Below are 21,958 nucleotides of genomic sequence, written 5' to 3'. Positions count from 1 at the left end.
GTTTGTGTGGTTGGAATTACTGTCACAATAAGTTTTAATAATATATGTGTTAATATTAATGGAGAATTCATAATAGTGCTGGGATTAGGGAGAAGTTGTTTCATACATATTCATAGATACTTGAATAATCATGTTAGAACTAGAAGGGGTCTTCAAGATGGTACTAATTCAGACTTGTTTATTTTTTATAGGTCAGTATGGGAATCCTTTAAATAAATATATCAGACATTATGAAGGATTATCTTACAATATGGATTCATTACACCAAAAACACCAGCGTGCCAAAAGAGCAGTCTCACATGAGGACCAATTTTTACGTCTAGATTTCCATGCCCATGGAAGGTGAGTAAATTTATTGCTGACTGTGTCTGAAGTTCCTCTATATTCAATCTAAGTTAAGGAGGCGATTTATATCCTTAATTTTCCTTCTCTATTGCAAGGTCTTCATTTGGAAATTCCATTTCCACTGGAATTTGGTATATGCATTAAAAAATGACTTATTTTAAAATGGATTGCCCTTTTATTGTTGAGGAAACAGTCAAATTTAAATGTTTTTCAATTTGTGAATCAGATCTTACTTTAGTAAAAGATATGTCTTTAAAGAAGAGTCTGTGTTCATAGTTTCTGACTACTTTTTGTATGTTTTTTGGTCAATATATCTAACTACTGGTGCCAGCAGTGAAGGTAACTACTTATATACCATTGATGACATCATTTACTCAGTTTTACCAGTTCTAAAATGACAGCTGGTAGACAGATTACTTGCTGTATTGTTCAGTTCTCAGACAGAATTGTTAAGTGATAAAGGGGAGTCAAGGGAGAGAGGTTAAAAAAAAATCACTTACTGAGTACCTGTTGTGTTCTAGATGCTTTATATGCATTTTCTTGTTTAATCTTCTCAACATCCAGAGGTAAATAGCTTTTTATATCCGAGGAAACTAAGGTTCAGAGAAGTTAAATAACTTACACAGCACTGATTTTACCGAGACCTGGCTAAACACCCTTTATTTTTTCTCTATCTGTTAGGGACACTTAAAGAATCTTGGAGATCTTTGTGAAGCCCTCTCTGTCTTATGTGTAATTATTAAATCTATTCCTTTTGTACTTTTTGTACTAATGTAACCCTGATTGATTAGTGTTCACTTCCTAATAAGTTTCCCAGCTTCCACTCTGTTTATCAATAAAGCTATCCTACTGCTATGAGATGACTTTTCTCTAAATACTTCTTTTTTCATGTCAGCTTATTGATCTAAAGTCTTCAATTAATGATTGTTAGCCAGATTTTCTTAATTTGACTTTTAAGTTTCTCTGTAAATTAATCCTAGTCTATTATTCTAAACTTACTTTTTTTTACTTGCCAGCATCAAGTGTGTATTTCACCCAGAATGATCTTCTAGTCTCTGAATATACCATGTAAACTTTGTTCTGTGTCATTTGTCCTAAATCCTGATCATCTTTTAATGTACAATTCAACTTCTGCCTCTTAGACACTTTACTTTTTAATTCCCTCTAAACTTTAAAATTACTTATCTGAATCATTGGCATCTTCATTTGTGCTCTCTTCCTTTTTGTGGGTACTTCTTATTAATTTTTCCATAACCGTGTTTTCTGTTCCTCACAGGCAGGCATCCTGGCTACTATTTGGTATTATCCATTATATTGCACATATGGTACATGTGCTTAAACATTTTAATGGATGAAAAATAAGATAATTAGGAATGCTGTAAAACTTAAAGTATTTTGTACATGAAAATAAATGTGTCACTTAATGTATTTTCCATATTACAAAAGTAATGATTATTGTTGAAAAAATTACTTTCAAGTTGTAAAATCTTCTTTATCTGAAGGAGGGAAAAAGATTTATTTCAGGGTCTTTTCTTCTAGATAAACATTTTAGTGTATTTATATACTGTGAAATTACAAGCAATCATTAGTCTTACTGTTTTTAATGAGCATCTCAAAATATACTTAGTATTATTAATTATATTAATATATACCAAATACGGTTTGACTGCCAAAAGGAAAAGATTTTAGCTGCTTTTGGCTTGAATATCTATTCCTATTATATAATTAGATTTTTGTGAGCTGTGTCACGTAATTCATATTGAATAAATGGCAAAACTAAATCCCTAGCTCCTTTGTGTGTGTGTCAGTGAGTGAGAGAGAGCAGGGAAAGCGAGAGAGTTTGCGTGAGTGAGTGGGCTGCCATGTAGTTGTCCAAAAAATGTTTAGTGACTGCTAGTGAAAAGTTACTTAGTGTAGACTGTGGGTGATAGAAACATAGATCAAACATAGATCTCATAGGAGCAGTTAGATGTGCCTGTTATTGTATAAGACACATGTGATGTGTTACATTACAGATAAAATGCTGTAGATATTCAAAGGAGGGAGAACTTCTTGCTGAGGCACTAAAAAAGGACCTGAAACCAGGAAATCTCATGTAATATGGTCTCATTTATATGGGTCATTTTAGGGTACTTTTTTTTTTTTTTTTTTTGGAGACAGAGTCTTGCTCTGTTGCCTGGGCTGGAGCGTAGTGGTACTATCTCGGCTCACTGCAACCTCTGGGTTCAAGTGATACTCCTGCCTCAGTCTCCCAAGTAGCTGGGACTACAGGTGTGTGCCACCATGCCTGGCTAATTTTTGTATTTTTAGTAGAGACGGGGTTTCACCATATTGGCTAGGCTGGTCTTGAACTCCTGATCTCAAGTGATCCGCTCATCTCGGTCTCCCAAAGTGCTGGGATTACAGGCATGAGCCACCATACCTGGCCCATTTTAGGGTGCTTTTAACACAAATCTGTTTAATTAACTATACAAACTTACTGTATTTTCTAGAATTCATCCAATTTCAGATATTTTAGTTTATTTTCCCAATTTTTATATATTCACACTGTCTCAGAATTTCTGCCCTAAACCGTGGTCATTGTAATTACCTTTTAAAATACTTTACTTAAAAATGTAATGGGCTGATGATCTTGTTCCTCCCTTTCCTTGAAAATAGGCCTACAAAATGACTGAAATAGTATAATTACAGATTTCCTGCTAGGTCTTTCTTCCTCTTCTGTTGTCTAACAAATATTAGTCTTGGTACACTATAACTCCTTCTAACAGGATTTCTATCTATATATAGATATTTTATTATTTGTTAATAATAACTTGTATTTTATTTTTATAAATTTTTATTTTTTGTATTTAATATGAATATGTTTTATTTTTATTTTTAGGTAGATTGGCTCAATACATAGTAAATATAACTTTGAAATGACTTTGAGTTAGAGTTACTTGTAACCCAGCCTGTAAGACGTGTACTATCTTGTAGCCCAGCCTATAAAATTGTACTGTCTTATACATTGTGGCTAGAATTGTTTTCTGTATTTCACCCTTTAAAAAATATCAAGTAGAGTTTATTTTCTTTATTCACATAGTAGGCTTTAGTGCCCTAGAATCTGATCAGTATACTTTAACACATAATAGAATATATTAAATACTGTGCACTTAACTTAGACATACCAAGAAGAATATACTTGGAAGGGGTTTTGCTTATAGAGTTATGACTTACATTTCTGGGTAGTAGCACAGCTTCTCTGTGTGTGTGTGTGTGTGTGTGTGCGTATGTTAAAGTATTAAAGTAATTTTTTATGGTGTTTATGTCTAAGCACATGAACACACTTTCAGCATGGCTTCCAAGTTTTCTGATTAACAAAGAGTATATTATATGCCATGTTTACAGATGTTACTGTTAAATGAAGAAACGTTTATATTTTTCCAAACCAAAAGTCCATTCTTAAGAATTCTATGGCCAGGTGCGGTGGCTCATGCCTGGAATCCCAGCACTTTGGGAGGCTGAGGCGGGCGGATCACAAGGTCAAGAGATCGAGGCCATCATGGCCGACATGGTGAAACCCCGTCTCTACTAAAAATACAGACAATTAGCTGGGCATGTGCCTGTAGTCCCAGCTACTCAAGAGGCTGAGGCAGGACAATCGCTTGAACCAGGGACACAGAGGTTGCAGTGAGCCGAGATCACGCCACTGCAGTCCAGCCTGGTGACAGCGCAAGACTTCATCTCAGAAAAAAAAAAAAAAAAAAGAAAAGAATTCTATGAAAAGCTGTTGCTCTTGAAATAAAGCTTAAAGTTGTTTGAAAATAAAAGTACCATTTGAGTCAGTGCCACAGTCGTTAAGGAAACAACTCCCGTAATACTTATTAGAAGATTAAACTGTTTTGATAATAGATATTAGGGTAAAATACATCTCTTAGCTTGGCTGAGAAATTAAGAATCAGTTTTCTAAGTTTCAGAAATCACTGAATAAGTTCTGATGAATTGGATTGCTCACTTAGCAATGCTGTATATATGTCAGTTACGGCATTTATTGCATTATAACTTTATTTACATGCATATGTTCTCTACTCCTTGTGAACTTGAAGTGCAGAGTGTGAATCTTATTCATCTTTTTTGTGTAGATGATGGTCATTTTAGTTATATTGAGTGAGTGAATTGCTGGACATGGTGGCTCATGCCTGTAATCCCAGCACTTTGGGAGGCTGAGGTGAAAGGATCACTTGAGCCCAGCAGTTTGAGACCAGTCTGGGCAACATGGCAAGATCCTGACTCTGCAGAAAGATTAGAAGAAACTTAGCCAAGTGTGGTGGTGCATGCCTATAGTCCCAGCTACTTGGGAGGCTGAGGTGGGAGGATCACTTGAGTCTAGGAAGGTTGAGGCTGCCGTGAGCCATGATTGTGCCAATGCACTCCAGCTTGGGTGACAAGAGTGAGACCCTGTCTCAAAAAACAAAACACCACCAACAAAATATTTAAGTACATAGATACTAGGAAACAGATTTTCTTCTTAAATATTTTATACTCTATCTCATCCTCATCGGTAGTTGTTCTTAATGACTAAGTAGTAAGCAGATTTGTCATATTGTGGGATGCAGAATTTTTGTTCGAAATTTGTTTTCTCTCAGTTCTCATGTTCATGTGAAAGTGTGTGATGTATCAGGGACTGTCTTGTAATTTCCCTCCTCTTATTCTTAGATAACATGTTGTCCTGCCATTCCTGTCTTGTTCTTTTTTTTGAGATGGAGTCTCGCTCTGTCACCCAGGCTGGAGTGCAGTGGGGCGAACTTGGCTCACTGCAAGCTCCCTCTCCCGGGTTCATGCCATTCTCCTGCCTCAGCCTCCTGAGTAGCTGGGACTAGAGGCGCCCACCACCACTCCCGGCAAATTTTTTTTTTTTGTATTTTTTAGTAGAGACGGGGCTTCACCGTGTGAGCCAGGATGGTCTCGATCTCCTGACCTCATGATCTGCCCACCTTGGCCTCCCAAAGTGCTGGGATTACAGGTGTGAGCCACCACACCCAGCCTTTTTTTTTTTTTTGAAACAGGGCCGGGCTCTGTTGCCCAGGCTAGGGTAGAGTGGTGAGATCTTATTTCACTGAAACTCTTGCCTCCTGGGCTCAAGCCATCCTCTCACCTCAGCCTCCTGAGTAGCTGGGACTACAGGCACACACCACCATGCCTAGCTAATTTTCATATTTTTTTTTGGTAGAGATGGGGTTTTGCCATGTTGCCCAGGTTCCCTTGGCCTCCCAAAGTGCTGGGATTACAGGTGTGAGCCACTGTGCCTGGCCATTCCTGTCTTAACCATCATGTAGTTTAGCATACTATAATTTTCAGAAATTTTTCTTACGTGGTTTTTGTAAAATGCAGGTTAATATTGTTTATGTTTTGATTCTATATAACATGTTGGAATATCTCTATATCACCTATATTGATATAGGTGAAAATAAGAATAAATATCTGTCTTAGATTTAACAAAGGTTATTAATATAGCATGAGAAAAACTTCATTGCAAGATTGTATAGTAATGATCCCTTTTATAGCTTTTAGTATGATTCTTATGTGGTGTATATATATATATATTTTAACTTATGCCTTTTGTTTGCACCTGTCATTGAAGAGAAGCATGAGGGATCACTGCACTCTTTCTTCTTTCTAATAGAACTTGTAGGAATTCTCTGAAACACCGTTTCAAAGTGATAATTAAAAAAATAAGTAAAATGAAGTATCTGAGACTCTTACGTAAAACGATTGTCTGTTATGATATACTTTATCTTTTTGGTAGGAAGTATATATACACTATTATATTGAATTATTTTTGTTGTTGTATGTATATGTACGTTTAAACCTTTTCATTCTTCATATCTTGTTTTCCAAATTATGTACTTTGGGGTAGGTATCTTGTCTTTATTTTCTGGTCTTCTCGCCACTTTGCTAACTTGACTGTCTTTGATAGAGTTGGTAGCTTACAGCCACCAACTTTGCATTTGAGTAGGAAGCCACTTAGTAAAGAATTTTGTGATTTTTATATGTATTGGAGTAGTCATAAACTGGATGGAGAAAGGAGTAGTGTGGTTAATTCAGACTAATTGACTTTCCTTCTGACTTGACATGAATCTAGAGATTTCTTCTGAGCCTCAGTTTCCTCATTAGTAAAACCTTGAAGTTTAGACAAGATAATGTTTAAGCTCCTTTATGCTTTCAAATTCTACAAAATATATTAGTATACTAAGTTTAAAACATTAAAACACTAGTCAGTAATAAACCATATTTTTCTGCCTGTGTATTTATTTGGGTACATCAGTCCATACATCAGAAATGATTTTTATGTAATATGTGATTTGTATATAGTATAGAAGAAACCAAAAACTTTCCTTAAGTGCAATATAATTGTTTGGAGAATATACAACTTTATTTTTTTCTGAATTGAGAAGGTAATTCTTCCTGTAGCCTTAAGAGTAAGTTTCCAAACTGTTTAAAACAAATGATTAGACATTTGGTTGGAAGTTTTCTTTGTGGTTTGGGATTTGAGTTCTCCCTACTCCTGAAATATGAAGGTTTCAAGAATATGGCCTAGGTAACCTGTAAAAGGCATAAATATTCCCTTCACTGGTTCTTGACTGGAGTTGGGTTAGTCTGGAGATGTCTGGGACTTTATCTCTGTTATATCACGAGTCAGGTAGCAGAAACCTAGGGCACTTTTAAATCTGTAGACAAACCAGCAGACTTTGAGAAGCAGAGGTAAGAATCTAGGGAACACAAATGAATGCCTGATCATAGAGAAGAGCTAGGGAATAAATTTGAATGGTGTAAAAATGCTATTGTTATAGATGTTTAAAAACAAAAATTTAAAAAAAACTGATGGTAGTTAAATCTCTTCCAATAAAATTTGAGCAAAAATTCCCAAAGGAAAATAATATTTATTTAGTACCTACTTTGTGTCAGGTATAGTGCAACATACGTTAGTTAAAGTACATTTTAAATTGCTTTTTATCTCAGTATTGGATTTTCTAGGATATGGTATTCTTTATTCTTGCCTGATTCCTCTTTATACAGAAATTAAAATCCCAAGAACGCTGTTTGTAAAGAAATCTGAAGGGATAATGGCTACTTGAATTACTTACTGAAGCATACGGAAAAGAAAAAGCTGATCTGTGTTCATGTTATTTTTGTATGACTAAAAGTAACTAACATTTCTGACAAAAGGGTATATGAATTTTATATGACTAAAGGTTATTAGGAGCTGATCATTGCTTTGAGTTTAGTATCTTAGATATAATTTTAATATGAAATATCAGTTTTATTTTCCACATTTTTTTCCAGGCTGGAGTGCAGTGGTGTGATCTTGGCTCATGTAACCTCCGCCTCCTGGGTTTAAGCGATTCTCCAGCCTCAGCCTCCCAAGTAGCTGGGACTACAGGCGTGCACCACCACACCCAGCTAAATTTTTGTATTTTTAGTAGAGATGGGGTTTCACTATGTTGGCCAGGATGGTCTCGATCTCCTAACATGATCCGCCTGCCTCGGCCTCCTAGAGTGCTGGGATTACAGGCGTGAGCCACTGCACCCGGCCTATTTTACATGTTTTTAAGCACTAACCAGGGCTTCCCTGGAAGAGAGGGAATGAGGGTTTTTGTTGTTGTTGTTGTTTTAAAATATAACTCAACTTTCTCCCTCCTCCTTTGAAAAGGGAATGGAAGTTAGAGTGTAAAAGTATTTTTCTGGCTGTTTTTAATTATTTGGAGAAATTGTTTCCTCTAAAAGGTAATCTAAAACAGGCTTATATCTGATAGCTTATTTAGTGGTGTATTTTTTGTTATTTATTTATTTATTTTTTTGAGATGGAGTCTTGCTCTGTCACCCAGGCTGGAGTGCAGTGGTGCAATCTTGGCTCACTTCAACCTCTGCCTCCCGGGTTCAAGCAATTCTCCTGCCTCAGCCTCCCTAGTAGCTGGCATTACAGGCGTGCACCACCACACCTGGCTAATTTTTGTATTTTTAGTAGAGACGGGGGTTTCACTGTGTTGGCCAGGCTGGTCTCGAACTCCTCACCTCAGATGATCTGCCCACTTCGGCCTCCCAAAGTGCTGGGATTACAGGCATGAGCCACCGTGCCTGGCCAGTGGTGTAGTTTTTAATGCCAGAGTTTCTAGAGTTGGTGACCTAGACAGTGAATGTCAGAGATTACGTATATGCCTAGTAGAAAAGCCTACATATTGTTTTTCTTAATTATGTTATATTTCATGCTAAAATGTTGCATGTTCAGTTGGATCTTTTGTGAGATAAGTACTGTAGCTCAGATTTTATCCAGATTCATAGTCAACCTTGGATTTTTCTGTTGTTCAAGTGGTTAAGCTCCTTATAAGGTTGTTGTGGCATTTTCTTAAAGGTGCAGCAAGGATTTTATGTGACTAAAGGTTCTTTTGATGTTTATCCTATTTCATTATACCTGAAAATCTTTTATAGTAACTGTGTTGAATATGTTTAGTTTATTGGTTTGAATATGCTTGTTTGGTGTGTTTTATTAAGCATCAGGGAAACCTTGTATTATAGTGTAATAGCTTTAAACTGATTAAAAATTCTTTGGTCATCATATATACAATTCCTTTTAGATACAGCTTCTGAATACTTATTCTTCAGTTGATTGTGTTATAACCTCTTTAATTTCTTAAAGTCATTCTGTACCTCTGCAGGTTGACATACATTTTTGATACTTGTATACAGGAATAAAGTTGTTAATTTGTGTGCATCTCTGAAATATGAAATTATAATCACTTTGCACTAGTAAGTTTCCAAAATAGTCTATATTGAACCAACAAATCAAATATAAACACAAGGTCTAGCAAATCAAGAATCTTAGTTATCATGGTGTGGGACAGATAGTTGTGTTATATGCCAGTATCAATTGCCAGGTTGGTATTTTATTATTTATTTAGGATAGAGTGAATGACAGGGTCTTGCTGTGTTGCTCAGGCTGGCCTCAAACTTCTGAGCTCAAGCAATCCTCCCACTTCAGCCTCCTGAGTAGCTGGGACCATAGATGTGTGCCATCATGCTCGGCTAATTTTTAATTTTTTTTGTAGATATGGGGTCTTGCTGTGTTGTGCAGGCTGGTCTCGAACTCTTGGGCTCAAGCTATCCTCCCACCCCAGCCTCCCAAAATGCTGGAATTACTGGTGTGAGCCACCGTGTGTGGCCTCAATTATTTTTTTTTAATCTGTCACCAGGAAGATATTCTGCATTTTGCCATCCTGGGGGCTCCCTTATATATCCCAAGCAAGGAATTATAGTTTGGTGTGACGGAAAGACTGTTTCAGATTTAAACTCTGATTTTGTGTGCTCTTGGTCAAGTCCACCTTCATCAGTTTGTTAAATTAGTAAATTTAGGTTATTGTTATTTTATACAGTTGGTTTACATTAGATACCTGAACAATGGAAGTCTCCCTCTATTCTTAAATCCTGTCATTGTTTTATTGTTTTGTTTTTGTTTTTGTTTTTTTGAGACCGAGCTCACTCTGTTGCCCAGGCTGGAGTACAGTGGCACGATATTCACTCACTGCAACCTCCACCTCCTGGGTTCCAGTGATCCTTGTGCCTCAGCCTCCTGAGTAGCTGGGATTATAGGTGCTCACCACCATGCCTGGCTAATTTCTGTATTTTTAGTAGAGATGGCATTTCACCATATTGGCCGGGCTGGTCTTGAATTCCTGACCTCAAGTGACCCACCTGCCTCGGCCTCCCAAAGTGCTAGAATTACAGGCGTGAGCCACCGCACCAGGCCCTTAATGTTCTATATATGGTAGTTTACTTGCCAAGTATTTAATTACATAGTTGTGCCAGGTTGGAAATTGTTTATAGAAAACTTTTTTCTTTTCAGTAGGTAAATCTACTTATTCTGTAATCATGTATAATATGTGTAATCATGTGTTCTCTAATTATGCCGTCATGACAGGTTCTTTCCATTGGCTCTCCTTTATGTGAGACTCACTTTGTTGTTCTGTTTGTCTTCTTACATAGGGTGAAGTTATTCATTTTAAGTTATAGTTTTACTTTTATCTTCCTTAGGAACTCTTGTAGATTTGTGTTTATGTATTTTTGCTTATTTTGAGGTAATTCATTTACTTCAGGGCCATCAGTTAAGCCTGGAACTGTGTTTTCCTTTTCCTTTTTCTTGTTCTTGTTCTTTTTTTTTTTTAGATGGAGTCTCGCTCTGCTGCCCAAGCTGGAGTGCAGTAGCGTGATCTCGGCTCACTGCAGCCTCCACCTCCCAGGTTCAAGCGATTCTCCCACCTCAGCCTCCTGAGCAGCTGGGATTACAGGGGCACACCACCACACCCGGCTGATTTTTGCATTTTTAGTAGAGATGGGGGTTTCACCATGTTGCCCAGGCTGGTCTCGAACTCCTGACCTCAGGTGATCTACTGGCCTTAGCCTCCCAGAGTGCTGGGATTACAGGCGTGAGCTACTGTGTCTGGCTGAGCTTTTTTTTTCCCCCTAAAGTTTATAGCCCTGGAATTTTCTTTCTTCTTTTTAGCTTATCTTTTTTTTTTTTTTTTTTTTTTTTTTGAGATGGAGTCTCACTCTGTCACCCAGGCTGGAGTGCAATGGCGCGATCTCGGCTCACTGCAACCTCTGTGTCCTGGGTTCAAGCGATTCTCCTGCCTCAGCCTCCTGAGTAGCTGGGATTACATATGCACGCCACCATGCCCGGCTAATTTATGTATTTTTAGTAGAGATGGGGTTTCCCCATGTTGGCCAGGCTGGTCTCAAACTCTTGACCTCGTGATCCACCTGCCTTGGCCTCCCAAAGTGCTGGAATTACAGGCGTGAGCCACCGTACCCGGCCGAGCCCTAGATTTCTGTGGAAGATGCCTGGTGGGGTGTACATTGGCTGACTCTCTGCCCTTTCCCCCTTCCCCCTCTGCAGACCTGTTCCTTTCCCTTCCAGCTCGTCTTCTCTTCCCCTCCCCCTCTCCTTTTCCTTTCCCTTCCCTATGATAACTTGAAAAAATGACTTTTCTATTTCAAAAAGTACACTAGTGGAAGATAATTGACTCAAAATAATATTTGTTGTTAGTATTGGCAACTTACCTTAAAAAATAATTTGAATGGAGACTCTCTCAAGCATCTTAATTAAGAAGGTGAAAGTTAAGAGGAAATGAGTATCTGGAAACATCAGAAATGCCTTAGTTAAGTACAGTTACTCCTAGTAACCACTAACCCAGGCCTGTCATAGGCCTGCTCCATTTTAGATATGATAGAACTCTATTCATGAACACAGTGCTTGTCTCTGGGACTCCTGGATTACTCTAATAGTACCTTGAAGCAAGGATTTTGCCTTCAAATTTCCTCTCTGTATTGGCAATGTACTTCATTAGTTAGGGCTTTATGTCCTATTATGACTTCAGTTAAAAGGATGCACCCTGTATCTTGTTTTCTTCTGAGTATTAGTACCATACTATCTTTAGCTAAAATAGCAACCCCGTGGGAAAAGGCAACTTCTTTTTAGTCTACAGTAGTCCATCCTTGTTTGCAGAGGATACGTTCTAGATTCCCCAATGAATGCCTGAAACCGTGGATAGTACCAAACCCTAAATATATTAAATTTTCGTTTACATAAATACCTATGATAAAGTTCAGTTTACAAATTAGGTACAGTAAGGGATTAACAATAACAAATAACAAGAGAACAATTATGACAACTACTGTAAGTTATGTGAATGTGGTCTCTCTCAAAATATGTTACTGTCCTGTACTCACCTATTTTCAGACCACAGTTGACTGTGGATAACTGAAACAATGTGGGTAAGAAGGGACTACTCTATATTCTAACTATTCTAACCTATAGAAAGTATTTCTGTATATTAAGATGTAGAAGGTACATAACCTTCCTGAAAACTTATGGAATGACATCCTAACATAATTTATTTTGTTGCTCTGCACCAAAGGTGGTTCTGGTATGTCTATTATTTGTCTGGTTTGGTTGTAAAATGCTTTTCTAAAGCTTGAGAAAGAAAAACCAGCTATTACTATGACGTGGTAAAACTGCATATTCAGAGCACTAAGACTAGGGACTCAGTATCTGTTTGGTGTATTTTAGAAATTTGCTATCATTTGTTAAACTGATTTTGTCCTCCTATAACTTCACTCCGTTCTTTATAATTTTACTATAATGCCAACGCCAAAAAAAGAATCATAATAGAACTACTATAATCAAGATGAGAAACATAATACTTATTGATTCATAAAATCAATACAGTGGTTAAATCTGAGGGTAGGAAAACATTCCCAGTGGAAATAATGTTCTTTATACAGGACATCTTACCTCCTCAAGGAAATCTACAGTTTATTTTTGATGACAGTGTAGTATATTATAAAATAATAAAAAGAACTAAACTTGCTGGAAGAAACATAGTAGTGGACAGAGTTTAGCCATAGTCTTGAAAGTGGCTCAAGCATTAAAAATCAAAGAGAATTTTTTGTGGTAATGTTGTAAAGCACAATTTTCAGTGAAAGCCAAATTAGGTTATAATTTTTATTTCTATATCTTACTTGCATTTATTCAGATTTTAAAGACTTGCTGGAGACTAATGATGTTACTTTAAGACTAGTACAACACTTCGCATGTGTTAGCTTGACTTTTTCCATCATATGCTTGAGAGGCATTCTTGATACAGTAGAAAGAGCAATATGCAGCAACCAAATACTAGAGTTCTACTCCTAATTTTAGTCTTATGACCTTGAGTCATACCCTTTGATTAAAATATTCATTGTGTCTCCTTTGTACTGTTACTCTGAGGGTAAGATGCAGTAATATATGTAAAAGTGCTCTGAAAACTGCAAGCCTCTATACTGTATACATTTAAGAAGAATGTTGTAATCTCATCATTATCTTCACATACCGTCATCCCAACCAAATCCCTTGAGACTTTAACAAACATTATGAAAGATGGCCACACAGTTTGATTTTATACCCCAGCTTTTTGGAATGCAACGATTTTTAAAAATTTATTTTCATTGTAGTAAAATAAAAAGCTACCATTTTAACCATTTTTAAGTGGTAAAGAGCAAGATTTTTGCCCTCTGGTTTCCTCTCTGTATTGCCAAAGTTCATTAGTTCGGGCTTTATGTCCCATTATGGCATCAGTTAAAAGAATGCATTAAATGGCATTAAGTAACATGTACAATATTGTGCAACCATCACCATATCCATCATCACAAACAGAAAGTATGTACTCATTAAACAGTGACTCCCCATTTTTCTCTCCCTCCAGTCCCTGGCAACCAACTATTCTACTATCTGTCCCAGTGAGTTTGCTATTCTAGGTACCTCATGTACGTGGAATCATGGATTATTTATGACTGACTTATTTCACTTACTGTATTAGTCCATTCTCACATTGCTAGAAAGAACTACCTGAGGATGTGAGGGCAATCTGGCTGCAACATTTGTCACCCCATTAATCTCCAGCGTTGATTCGACTGATCTGGCTGGCTAGATGGGTGTCCCCTTCCTCCCTCACTGCTCCATGTGCATCCCTCCTGAAGCCGCATGCTTGGTCGAAGAGGACGACCATCCTCAATAGAGGAGGACTGGTCTTTGGTCAAGGGTATATGGGTAGCTGTGCTCCCCTGCTAGAACAAGCTATCAAGAACTACCTGAGACTGGGTAATTTATAAAGAAAAGAAGTTTAGTTGGCTCATGGTTCTGCAGGCTGTACAGGAGGCATGGCTTGGGAGGCCTCAGGAAATGTACAGTCATAGCAGAAGGAGAAGGGGAAGCAGGGACAATCTCGTGAGAACTCACTCACTATCACAAGAACAGTAAGGGGGAAATCTGCCCACATGATCCAGTCACTTCCCACCAGGTCTTCCCCCAATACTGGGAATTGCAGTTCAACGTGAGATTTGGGTGGGGACACAGAGCCAAACCATATCAGTCACCATAATGTCTGACTTATTTCACTGACTTATGTCTGACTTATTTAACTTATAATGTTTTCAGGGTTCATCCATGTTGTAGCAAAAATCAGAATTTGGTTGCTTTTTAGGGCTGAACAATATTCTATTGTATGTATACATACATACTTTTAAAAAAACCTATTCATCTGTTTGTGAACATTTGGGTTGTTTTCATTTTTTGGCTACTGTGTTGCTATGAACATTGATGTGCAACTATCTGAGTTCCTGCTTTCAGTTTCTTTGGGTATATACCTACAAGTGGAATTGTTGGATCATATGGTATTTCTGTGTTTTTTTTGTTTGTTTGTTTGTTTTTTTGTTTTTTTTTTTTAGGGAATACGAAATTGTTTTCCTGGAATACAATGATCATTATAAGGCAATATATAGTGCAGTTTTTCTGACTGTTGAGCCGAAGTCTAAACAATTAAATAATCTGGTTGTTTTCAGATAGCTTTTTATTGAGGGCTTGTTAAAAAAACTAAAAAAGTAGTATGTGGTTGGGTTGTTCCTATCAGCTACTTTTTATTATTATTTCATAATATGTTATCCAACAGGAATATTGCAAAGAATTTACATTTTGTAAAATGCTAAAATAGCATAAAGATGTGGACTGTCAAACAGATTGTAGTGGAATTAAAATTAGAAAGTTATAATCCAGTCGCTTGGTTAACAGAATAAATTATGTCAAATTCCTGATTATTCATTTGTGGTTTTACTATTTTATGGGTTATGACAATCTTTAATTCGTTCTGGCTTCTTTCTACTATTTACCTGCCTTCTGGGCTCTCCCTCATTCCTTCTTCTGTTCATGTATGTTTTAGATTCAAGTTAATTTTGATGTTAATACAAGCAGTGAATTTTGATACGATTTAAATTTGATTTTTAAATTATCTGTACTGCTACTTGACTGCATATATACTTGAGAACTGATTTTATATATGGTTTTAATCCAATTTAAATCAAACTGGGAATGTTTTGTATCTTAGACATGATTTTCTTTTAAAAATTATTTAAAATTTAAATACATAATATTTGTACATATTTATGGGGTACATGTGATATTTTGTTACATGCATACAATGTGAAATGATCAAGTCATAGCATTTGGGGTGTCCATCACCTCAAGTATTCATTATTTCTATGTGTTGGGAACATTTCAAGTCCTATTTTTTTAAACTATTGTGAAATATACAATGTATTGTTGTTAACTGTAGTCACCCTACTCTGCTATCAAACATTTGCACTTTTTACTTCAATCTTATTGTATGTTTGTACCCATTAACAGCCTCTCTTCATCTCCCCTCAAGCCCCACCCACGCACCCTTGCTAGCCACTGGTATCTATCATTCTGCTGTCTACCTTCATGAGATCAACTTTCTAATCTTACCCATATGAGTGAGAACATGGGATGTTTGTCTTTTTGTGCTTGGCTTAGTTCACTCAACATAATGACCTCTAGTTCCATTCATATTGCTGCAAATGATAAGATTTATTTTTATTTTTCTTTTTTTTGAGACAGAATCTCGCTCTGTTGCCCAGGCTGGAGTGCAATGGTGCGATCTCGGCTCATTGCAACCTCCGCCCCCCTGGTTCAAGCGATTCTCCTGCCTCAGCCTCCTGAGTAGCTGGGATTAGAGGTGTGCGCCACCACGCCTGGCTAATTTTTGTATTTTTAGTAGAGATGGGGTTTTACTGTGTTGACCAGGCTGGTTTCAAACTCCTGACCTTGAGAGATCTGCCCAGCTTGGCCTCCCAAAGTGCTGGGATTACAGGCGTGAGTCACCGCTCCAGGCCTTCTTATTATTTTTTTTAATAGTCAAATTGTACTCCATTGTGTATATATGCTACATTTTCTTTAAACATTTATCCGTTGATTGACACTTAGTTGATTACATATCTTGGCTATTGTAAATAGTCCTGCACTAAACATGGGAGTGCAGGTATCCTGTTGACATACTGATTTCTTTTCCTTTGGATAAACACCCAGTAGCGGGATTGCTGGATCATGTGGTAATTCTATTTTTGTTTTCTTGAGAAATCTCTATGCTGTTTTCCATAGTGGCTGTACTAATTTATATTCCTATCAACGGTATAGAAGAGTTACTGTTGTTTCACATTCTCGCCAGCATCTGTTATTTGTTATCTTTTTAATAACAGCCATTCTAACTGGGGTAAGATGATATATTGTGGTTTTGATTTGCATTTCCTTGATGGTGAGTAATGTTGAGCATTGTTTTTTATACCTTTTGGCTATTTCTATGTCTTTTTCTTCTTCATTTTTTCATCTCAAAGGACACAAACCGACATTTGTATGTCTTCTTTTGAGAAATGTCTGTTCATGTCCTTTGCCTGCTTTTTAATGGGATTTTTTTAAAAACTATTGAGTTCTTTGAGTTCCTTGTATATTCTGGGTATTTGTCCCTTGTCAGATGAATAGTTTGCAAATATTTTCTTCTATTCAACAGGCTATTTCAATTTTTTTTTTTTCTTGATTAGCAAGTGGTCATTGATTTTATTTATCTTTTCAAAAAAACTTTTGGTTTTGTTTATCCTTCCTATTGTTTTTTGAGTGTTTATTTTGTTGAATTCTGCCCTGTTTTTTTTTTAAGTTGGAATTTTGTTCTGTCTCCCAGGTTGGAGTACAGTGGCATGATCATAGCTCACTGCAAGCTTGAACTCCTGGGCTCAAGCAGTCCTTCCACCTCAGCCTCCCAAGTAACTGGAACTACAGGGCTCTGGGCTGTATTTTTTACATTTTTTAAGAGATGGGGTCTTGCTATGTTGCTCATGCTGGTCTCGAACTCCAGCCTCAAGTGATACTCCCACTTCTGCCTCTCAGGGTGCTGGGCTTTCAGGCATTGAGTCACTGTGCTCAGCTCCTTGATTATTATAATTTATTTTCTTCTACTAATTTTGGGTTTCGTTTGTTCTTGCTTTACTAGTTCCTTGAGGTGCTTCATTATATTGTTTATTTGAAATCTTTCCATATTTTTTGAGGTAGGCATTTATTGCTATAAATTTCCCTGTAAGTACTGCTTTTGTTGTATCCCATGGATTTTGGTATGTCGTGTTTCGAATTTTCATTCGTTTCATTTGTTTTTTGATTTCTTCCTTAATTTCTTTCTTGATCAGTTAGTTGTCTTTCAGGAGGATGTTTGTTTAATTTTCATGTATTTGTACAGTTTCCAGAGTTCTTCTTGTTCTTGGTTTCTAGTTTTATTCTGTTGTAGTCTGACTTGATATGATTTCTATTTAAAAAAATTTGTTGAAACTTGTTTTGTTTCCTAACATATGGTCTATCCTCGAGAGTATTTCATGTGCTGATGAGAAGAATGTTGTGTACTCTAACTGTTGTATGAAATCTGTAAATGTCTTTTAGGCCTATTTGGTCCAATGTGCAGTTTAAATCCAATGATTCTTTGTTAATTTTATGTCTAGATCTGTTTAATGCTGAGAGTGGAGTGTTGAAGTCTACCAACTATTATGGTATTGCAGTTGATCTCTCCCTTTAGATCTAATAATATTTGCATTACGTAATGGGTGCTCTGTAGTTGGGTGCATATATATTTAGCTACTCCTGCTTACTTTTGGTTTACATTTGCATGGAATATTTTTTTCCATCTCTTTACTTTCAGTCTGTGTGTGTCTTTACAGGTAAGATGAGTTTCCTGTAGGCAACATATGCTGAGTCATGTTTCTTTTATCCATTTAGCCAGTCTTTATCTTTTAAGTGGAAAGTTTAATCCTTTTACAGTTAAGGTTATTACTGGTATGTGAGCGCTTATTCCTGCCATTTTATTAATTTCTTGTTGTCTTGTTTATTTTTTGGTTTTCTTTGGCTTTTTTTGAGATGGACTCTCACTCTGTTGCTCAGGCTGGAGTGCAGTGGTGCAATCACACATGGCTTGACCTCCTGGGCTCAGGTGATCCTCCCACTTCAGCCCTTCATAGTTGGGACTAAAGGTGTACGCTACCATGCTTGGCTAATTTTTAAAATTTTTTGTAGAGATAGGGTTTTGCCACATTGCTCAGGCTGGTCTCAAACTCCTGGCCTCAAGCGACCTGCCTGTTTCGGCCTCCTGAAGTGCTAGGATTACAGATGTGAGCCGCTGTGCCCAGCCTGTATATTCTTTGTTCCTTCCTTTTTCTCTTATTGTTTATCATTGTGGTTTGGTGGTTTTCTGTAGTGGTAACATTTGATTTCTTTTTCTCATTTGTGTATCTGCTCTACCAGTTAGCTTTATATTTCTGTGTGTTTTCATGATGGTGATCATCATCTTTTTGCTTCCAGATGCAGAATTCCTTTGAGCATTTCTTGTACAGTTGGTCTAGTTGTGACAAATTACCTGTTTTTGCTTGTGTAGTAAGGGCTTTATTTCTCCCTCATTTCTGAAAGATATTTTTCCTGGGTGTAATCTTGGCTGCTGGGTATTTTTTTCTTTTAGCACTTTGAATATATCATCCCATTTTCTCCTGGCCTGTAAGGATTCTGCTGAGAAATCTGCTGTTAGTCTGATAGGGGTTCCCTTGTAAATGATGAGATGCTTTTCTGTTATTGTTTTTAGAATTCTCTCTTTGTCTTTGACTTTTCACAGTTTGACTATAATGTGCCTTGGCAAAAACCTTATTGAGTTGTATCTATTTGAAGATCTCTGAGGTTCCTATATCTGGGCGTCAAAATTGCTTTCTAGACTTGGGAAGTTTTCAGCTCTTATTTTGTTAAATAGATTTTCTATCCCTTTTGCTTTTTCTTTGCCTTCTGGGGCACTGAAAATGTGAATATTTGGTCACTGTATAGTGTCTGCATGTCATGCATGCTGTGTTTATTCCTCTTTATTTTTATGTTATTGGATTAGTTCAAAATACCTGTCTTAAAGTTCTGAAATTCTTTCTTTTGCTTGATCTAGTCTATTGTTGAAGCTTTTGAAATAATTTTTGTATTTCATTCAATGAATTCTTTACTTCCAGTAGTTTCATTTCCTTCTTTTTTATGATATCTATCTTTTTTTTTTTTTTTGAGACAAGGTCTCACTCTAGCCCAGGCTAGAGTACATTGGTGCGATCTTGGCTCACTGCAACCTCTGCCTTCCAGGCTGAAGCGATCCTCCCACCTCAGCCACCTGAGTAGTTGGGACTACAGGTTCACGCCAATATGCTGGGCTAATTTTTTTTTTTTTTTTTTTGTAGAGATGGGGTTTTGCCGTGTTGGCCAGGCTGGTCTCAAACTCCTGGGTTCAAACGATCCACCTGCCTCAGCCTCCCACAGTGCTGGGATTACAGATGTGAACCTAGCCCTATGATATCTGTCTTTTTTGTAAATTTCTCATTCGTATTCTAAATTTTATGATTTCTTAGTATTGTATCTGTATATTGCATCTCACTTAGCTTTTAAATATTATTTTGAATTCTTTTTCTGGGATCTCATAAATTTTTCATTGGAATCTATTGCTGCAGAATTATTGTGTTACTTTAGAGGTCATATTTCCTTGCTTTATCATGTTTCTTGGGTCCTTACTGCACATATGGTATAACAGTCACTTCTTCCAGTTTTTTGAATTTGCTTTCTTAGGCGAGGGCTTTTTCCTGAAGATGCATTTTGGCATGAATCTGGGTGCATGCAGTGGTATAGTCTCCGTATAAATTATTCCGCTGTTTACAGCGTTAGTAGTGTCTGATTTTCTCAGGTTTGTTAGTGGAGTCTGTGGTGAGGCTTAGCTGGGGACAGGTTCACCAAGTGGGCCTGTCCTTGGGCCTCAGGGCAACATATGTTGGCACTGGTGTTAGCAGGTCCGGGTGGGCTGATTCTTGGGCCTCCAGGTGGCTTACTTGGGTGTTGGTGGGGGCAGTGGTTGGCCAACTGGGTGGGCAGATTCTCAGGCTCCTGGGCAGTGTATGTGGCATGGTTGATAGTGGGAAAACCCTCTGTTTCCCAGGTGGTCTGTGCTGATAATGGCAGTGGCTGCAATGGGCTGGGCAGGCCAGTCTCCAGGCCTGCAGATTGTGCATGTGGTTGGGGACCAGCTGTGGTATGTAATGGCAGATTGAGTGGGCTAAATCTCAGGTCCCTAGGAGAAGTGTTCACATGTTAACAGTGGTGGAGGGGGCTGGATAGACCTGTTCTCAGGCCCACTAGTAATGTGTGTGGGTGTTGGCTGTGGTAGGCAGGGATGGGGTGATCCCCGTGGCCCCAGTGGAGTGCTCGAGTGGGGCCCTGCCACTGGGGAGGGAAGGGTTGCTTTCAGTGGCACCAGACGTAAGCAGTCAGCTGATGCGTGGGTCTTTGGGCCCCAGGTGGCAGCTGTGGGCAGGGTAGCCTGTCCTCAGGACACTTGTAAAGCTGTAGTAGCTCCACTGCTTGGGGCAGCAGGGTCACTGCCAATAGTTTGTGGTTTAGCACCAGTGGCAACAGCCAGCAGGAGTGGTGGCTTTGGGTAGTGGGAGTCTTATCAGTCTAACCTTAGGCCTCCTTGGGGTACATGAAAATGTATAGCAGCTCTGCTGCTGGGGGCAGTGGGGTTGCTGCCAGTGGTTTACACTTTGGCTTGAGGGCAGCATGGGATCACAACAGTGGCTGTAGGTGGAGGATGTAAGTGGACTCCAGGGATATGGAGATGCAGGGGCTGTTTGGCCCCAGGGCAGGATACAGCCTTGTTGGGGCTGGGCTCTCAAAACGAGCTGTGCTCTAGCTGCTTAGGACTAAGGAGTGGAGGGGACCCTTCATGAGCAGTATCATCGTGTGGTCCCCAGGCAGCTCCCTTTGTCAGTATGAGATGATTTTCTTATTATGAAATCAATATTGGCCGGGCGCGGTGGCTCACACCTGTGATCCCAGCACTTTTCGGAGGCTGAAGCGGGTGGATCACCTGAGGTCAGGAGTTCGAGACTAGCCTGGCCAACGTGGTGAAACCCCGTCTCTACAAAAATACAAAAATTAGCTGGTCATGATGGCGGATGCCTGTAATCTCAGCTGCTCGGGAGGCTGAGGCGGAAGAATCACTTGAACCTGGGAGGCGGAGGTTGCGGTGAGCCGAGATCGCGCCATTGCACTCTAGCCTGGGCGAGAGAGAGTGAGACTCGTCTTGGGGAAAAAAGAAAAAAAAAAAAAAAAAAAGAAAGAAAAAAAAATCAGTATCAAGGCTGTAAGGGGCCTACTTCAAGTGTTCTTAACTTCTGTTTTCCTTCTAAGTTGTTTATTTAGCTTGTACTTAGACACCTTAATAGATATATAAATATTTCTTTGGGTAGGGTGTATAGCATAGAATGTTTTTTTGTTGTTGTTTTTGAGACAGGGTCTCACTCTGTCACCCAGACTGGAGTGCAGTGCGCGATCTTGGCCCACTGCAACCTCTGCCTCCTGGGCTCAGGATTGTCCCGCTTCAGCCTCTCAGAGTGCTGGGAGTAGCGTGCGCCACTACCGCCTGGCTAAATTTTGTATTTTTATTTTAATTTTTGAGGTGGAGTCTCACTCTTGTTGCCCAGGGTGGAGTGCAGTGGTGCAATCTTGGCTCACCTTAACCTCTGCCTCCTGGGTTCAAGCGATTCTCCTGCCGCAGCTTCCCGAGTAGCTGGGATTACAGGCATGTATCATCACACCTGGCTCATTTTGTAATTTCAGTAGAGATGGGTTTCACCATGTTGGTCAGGCTGGTCT

General features: G+C 38.4%; 1 protein-coding gene across 1 annotated transcript in view; it reads left to right on the top strand.

Annotated features, from left to right (window-relative positions):
* The window catches only part of ADAM10 (ADAM metallopeptidase domain 10), a 157,358-nt gene that overhangs the window by 32,341 nt on the left and 103,059 nt on the right, over positions 1–21,958 (top strand). Inside the window, exon 2 of the mRNA XM_054450003.2 lies at positions 192–342. Coding sequence (XP_054305978.1) covers positions 192–342 — 151 coding nt within the window. The remainder of the gene's footprint in view (positions 1–191; positions 343–21,958) is intronic.

The sequence above is a fragment of the Pongo pygmaeus genome, chromosome 16, assembly GCF_028885625.2.
Source record: "Pongo pygmaeus isolate AG05252 chromosome 16, NHGRI_mPonPyg2-v2.0_pri, whole genome shotgun sequence".
Lineage (NCBI taxonomy): Eukaryota > Metazoa > Chordata > Mammalia > Primates > Hominidae > Pongo > Pongo pygmaeus.
Note: the sequence above shows the minus strand (reverse complement) of the source record. Positions and strands in the feature narration are given on the sequence as shown.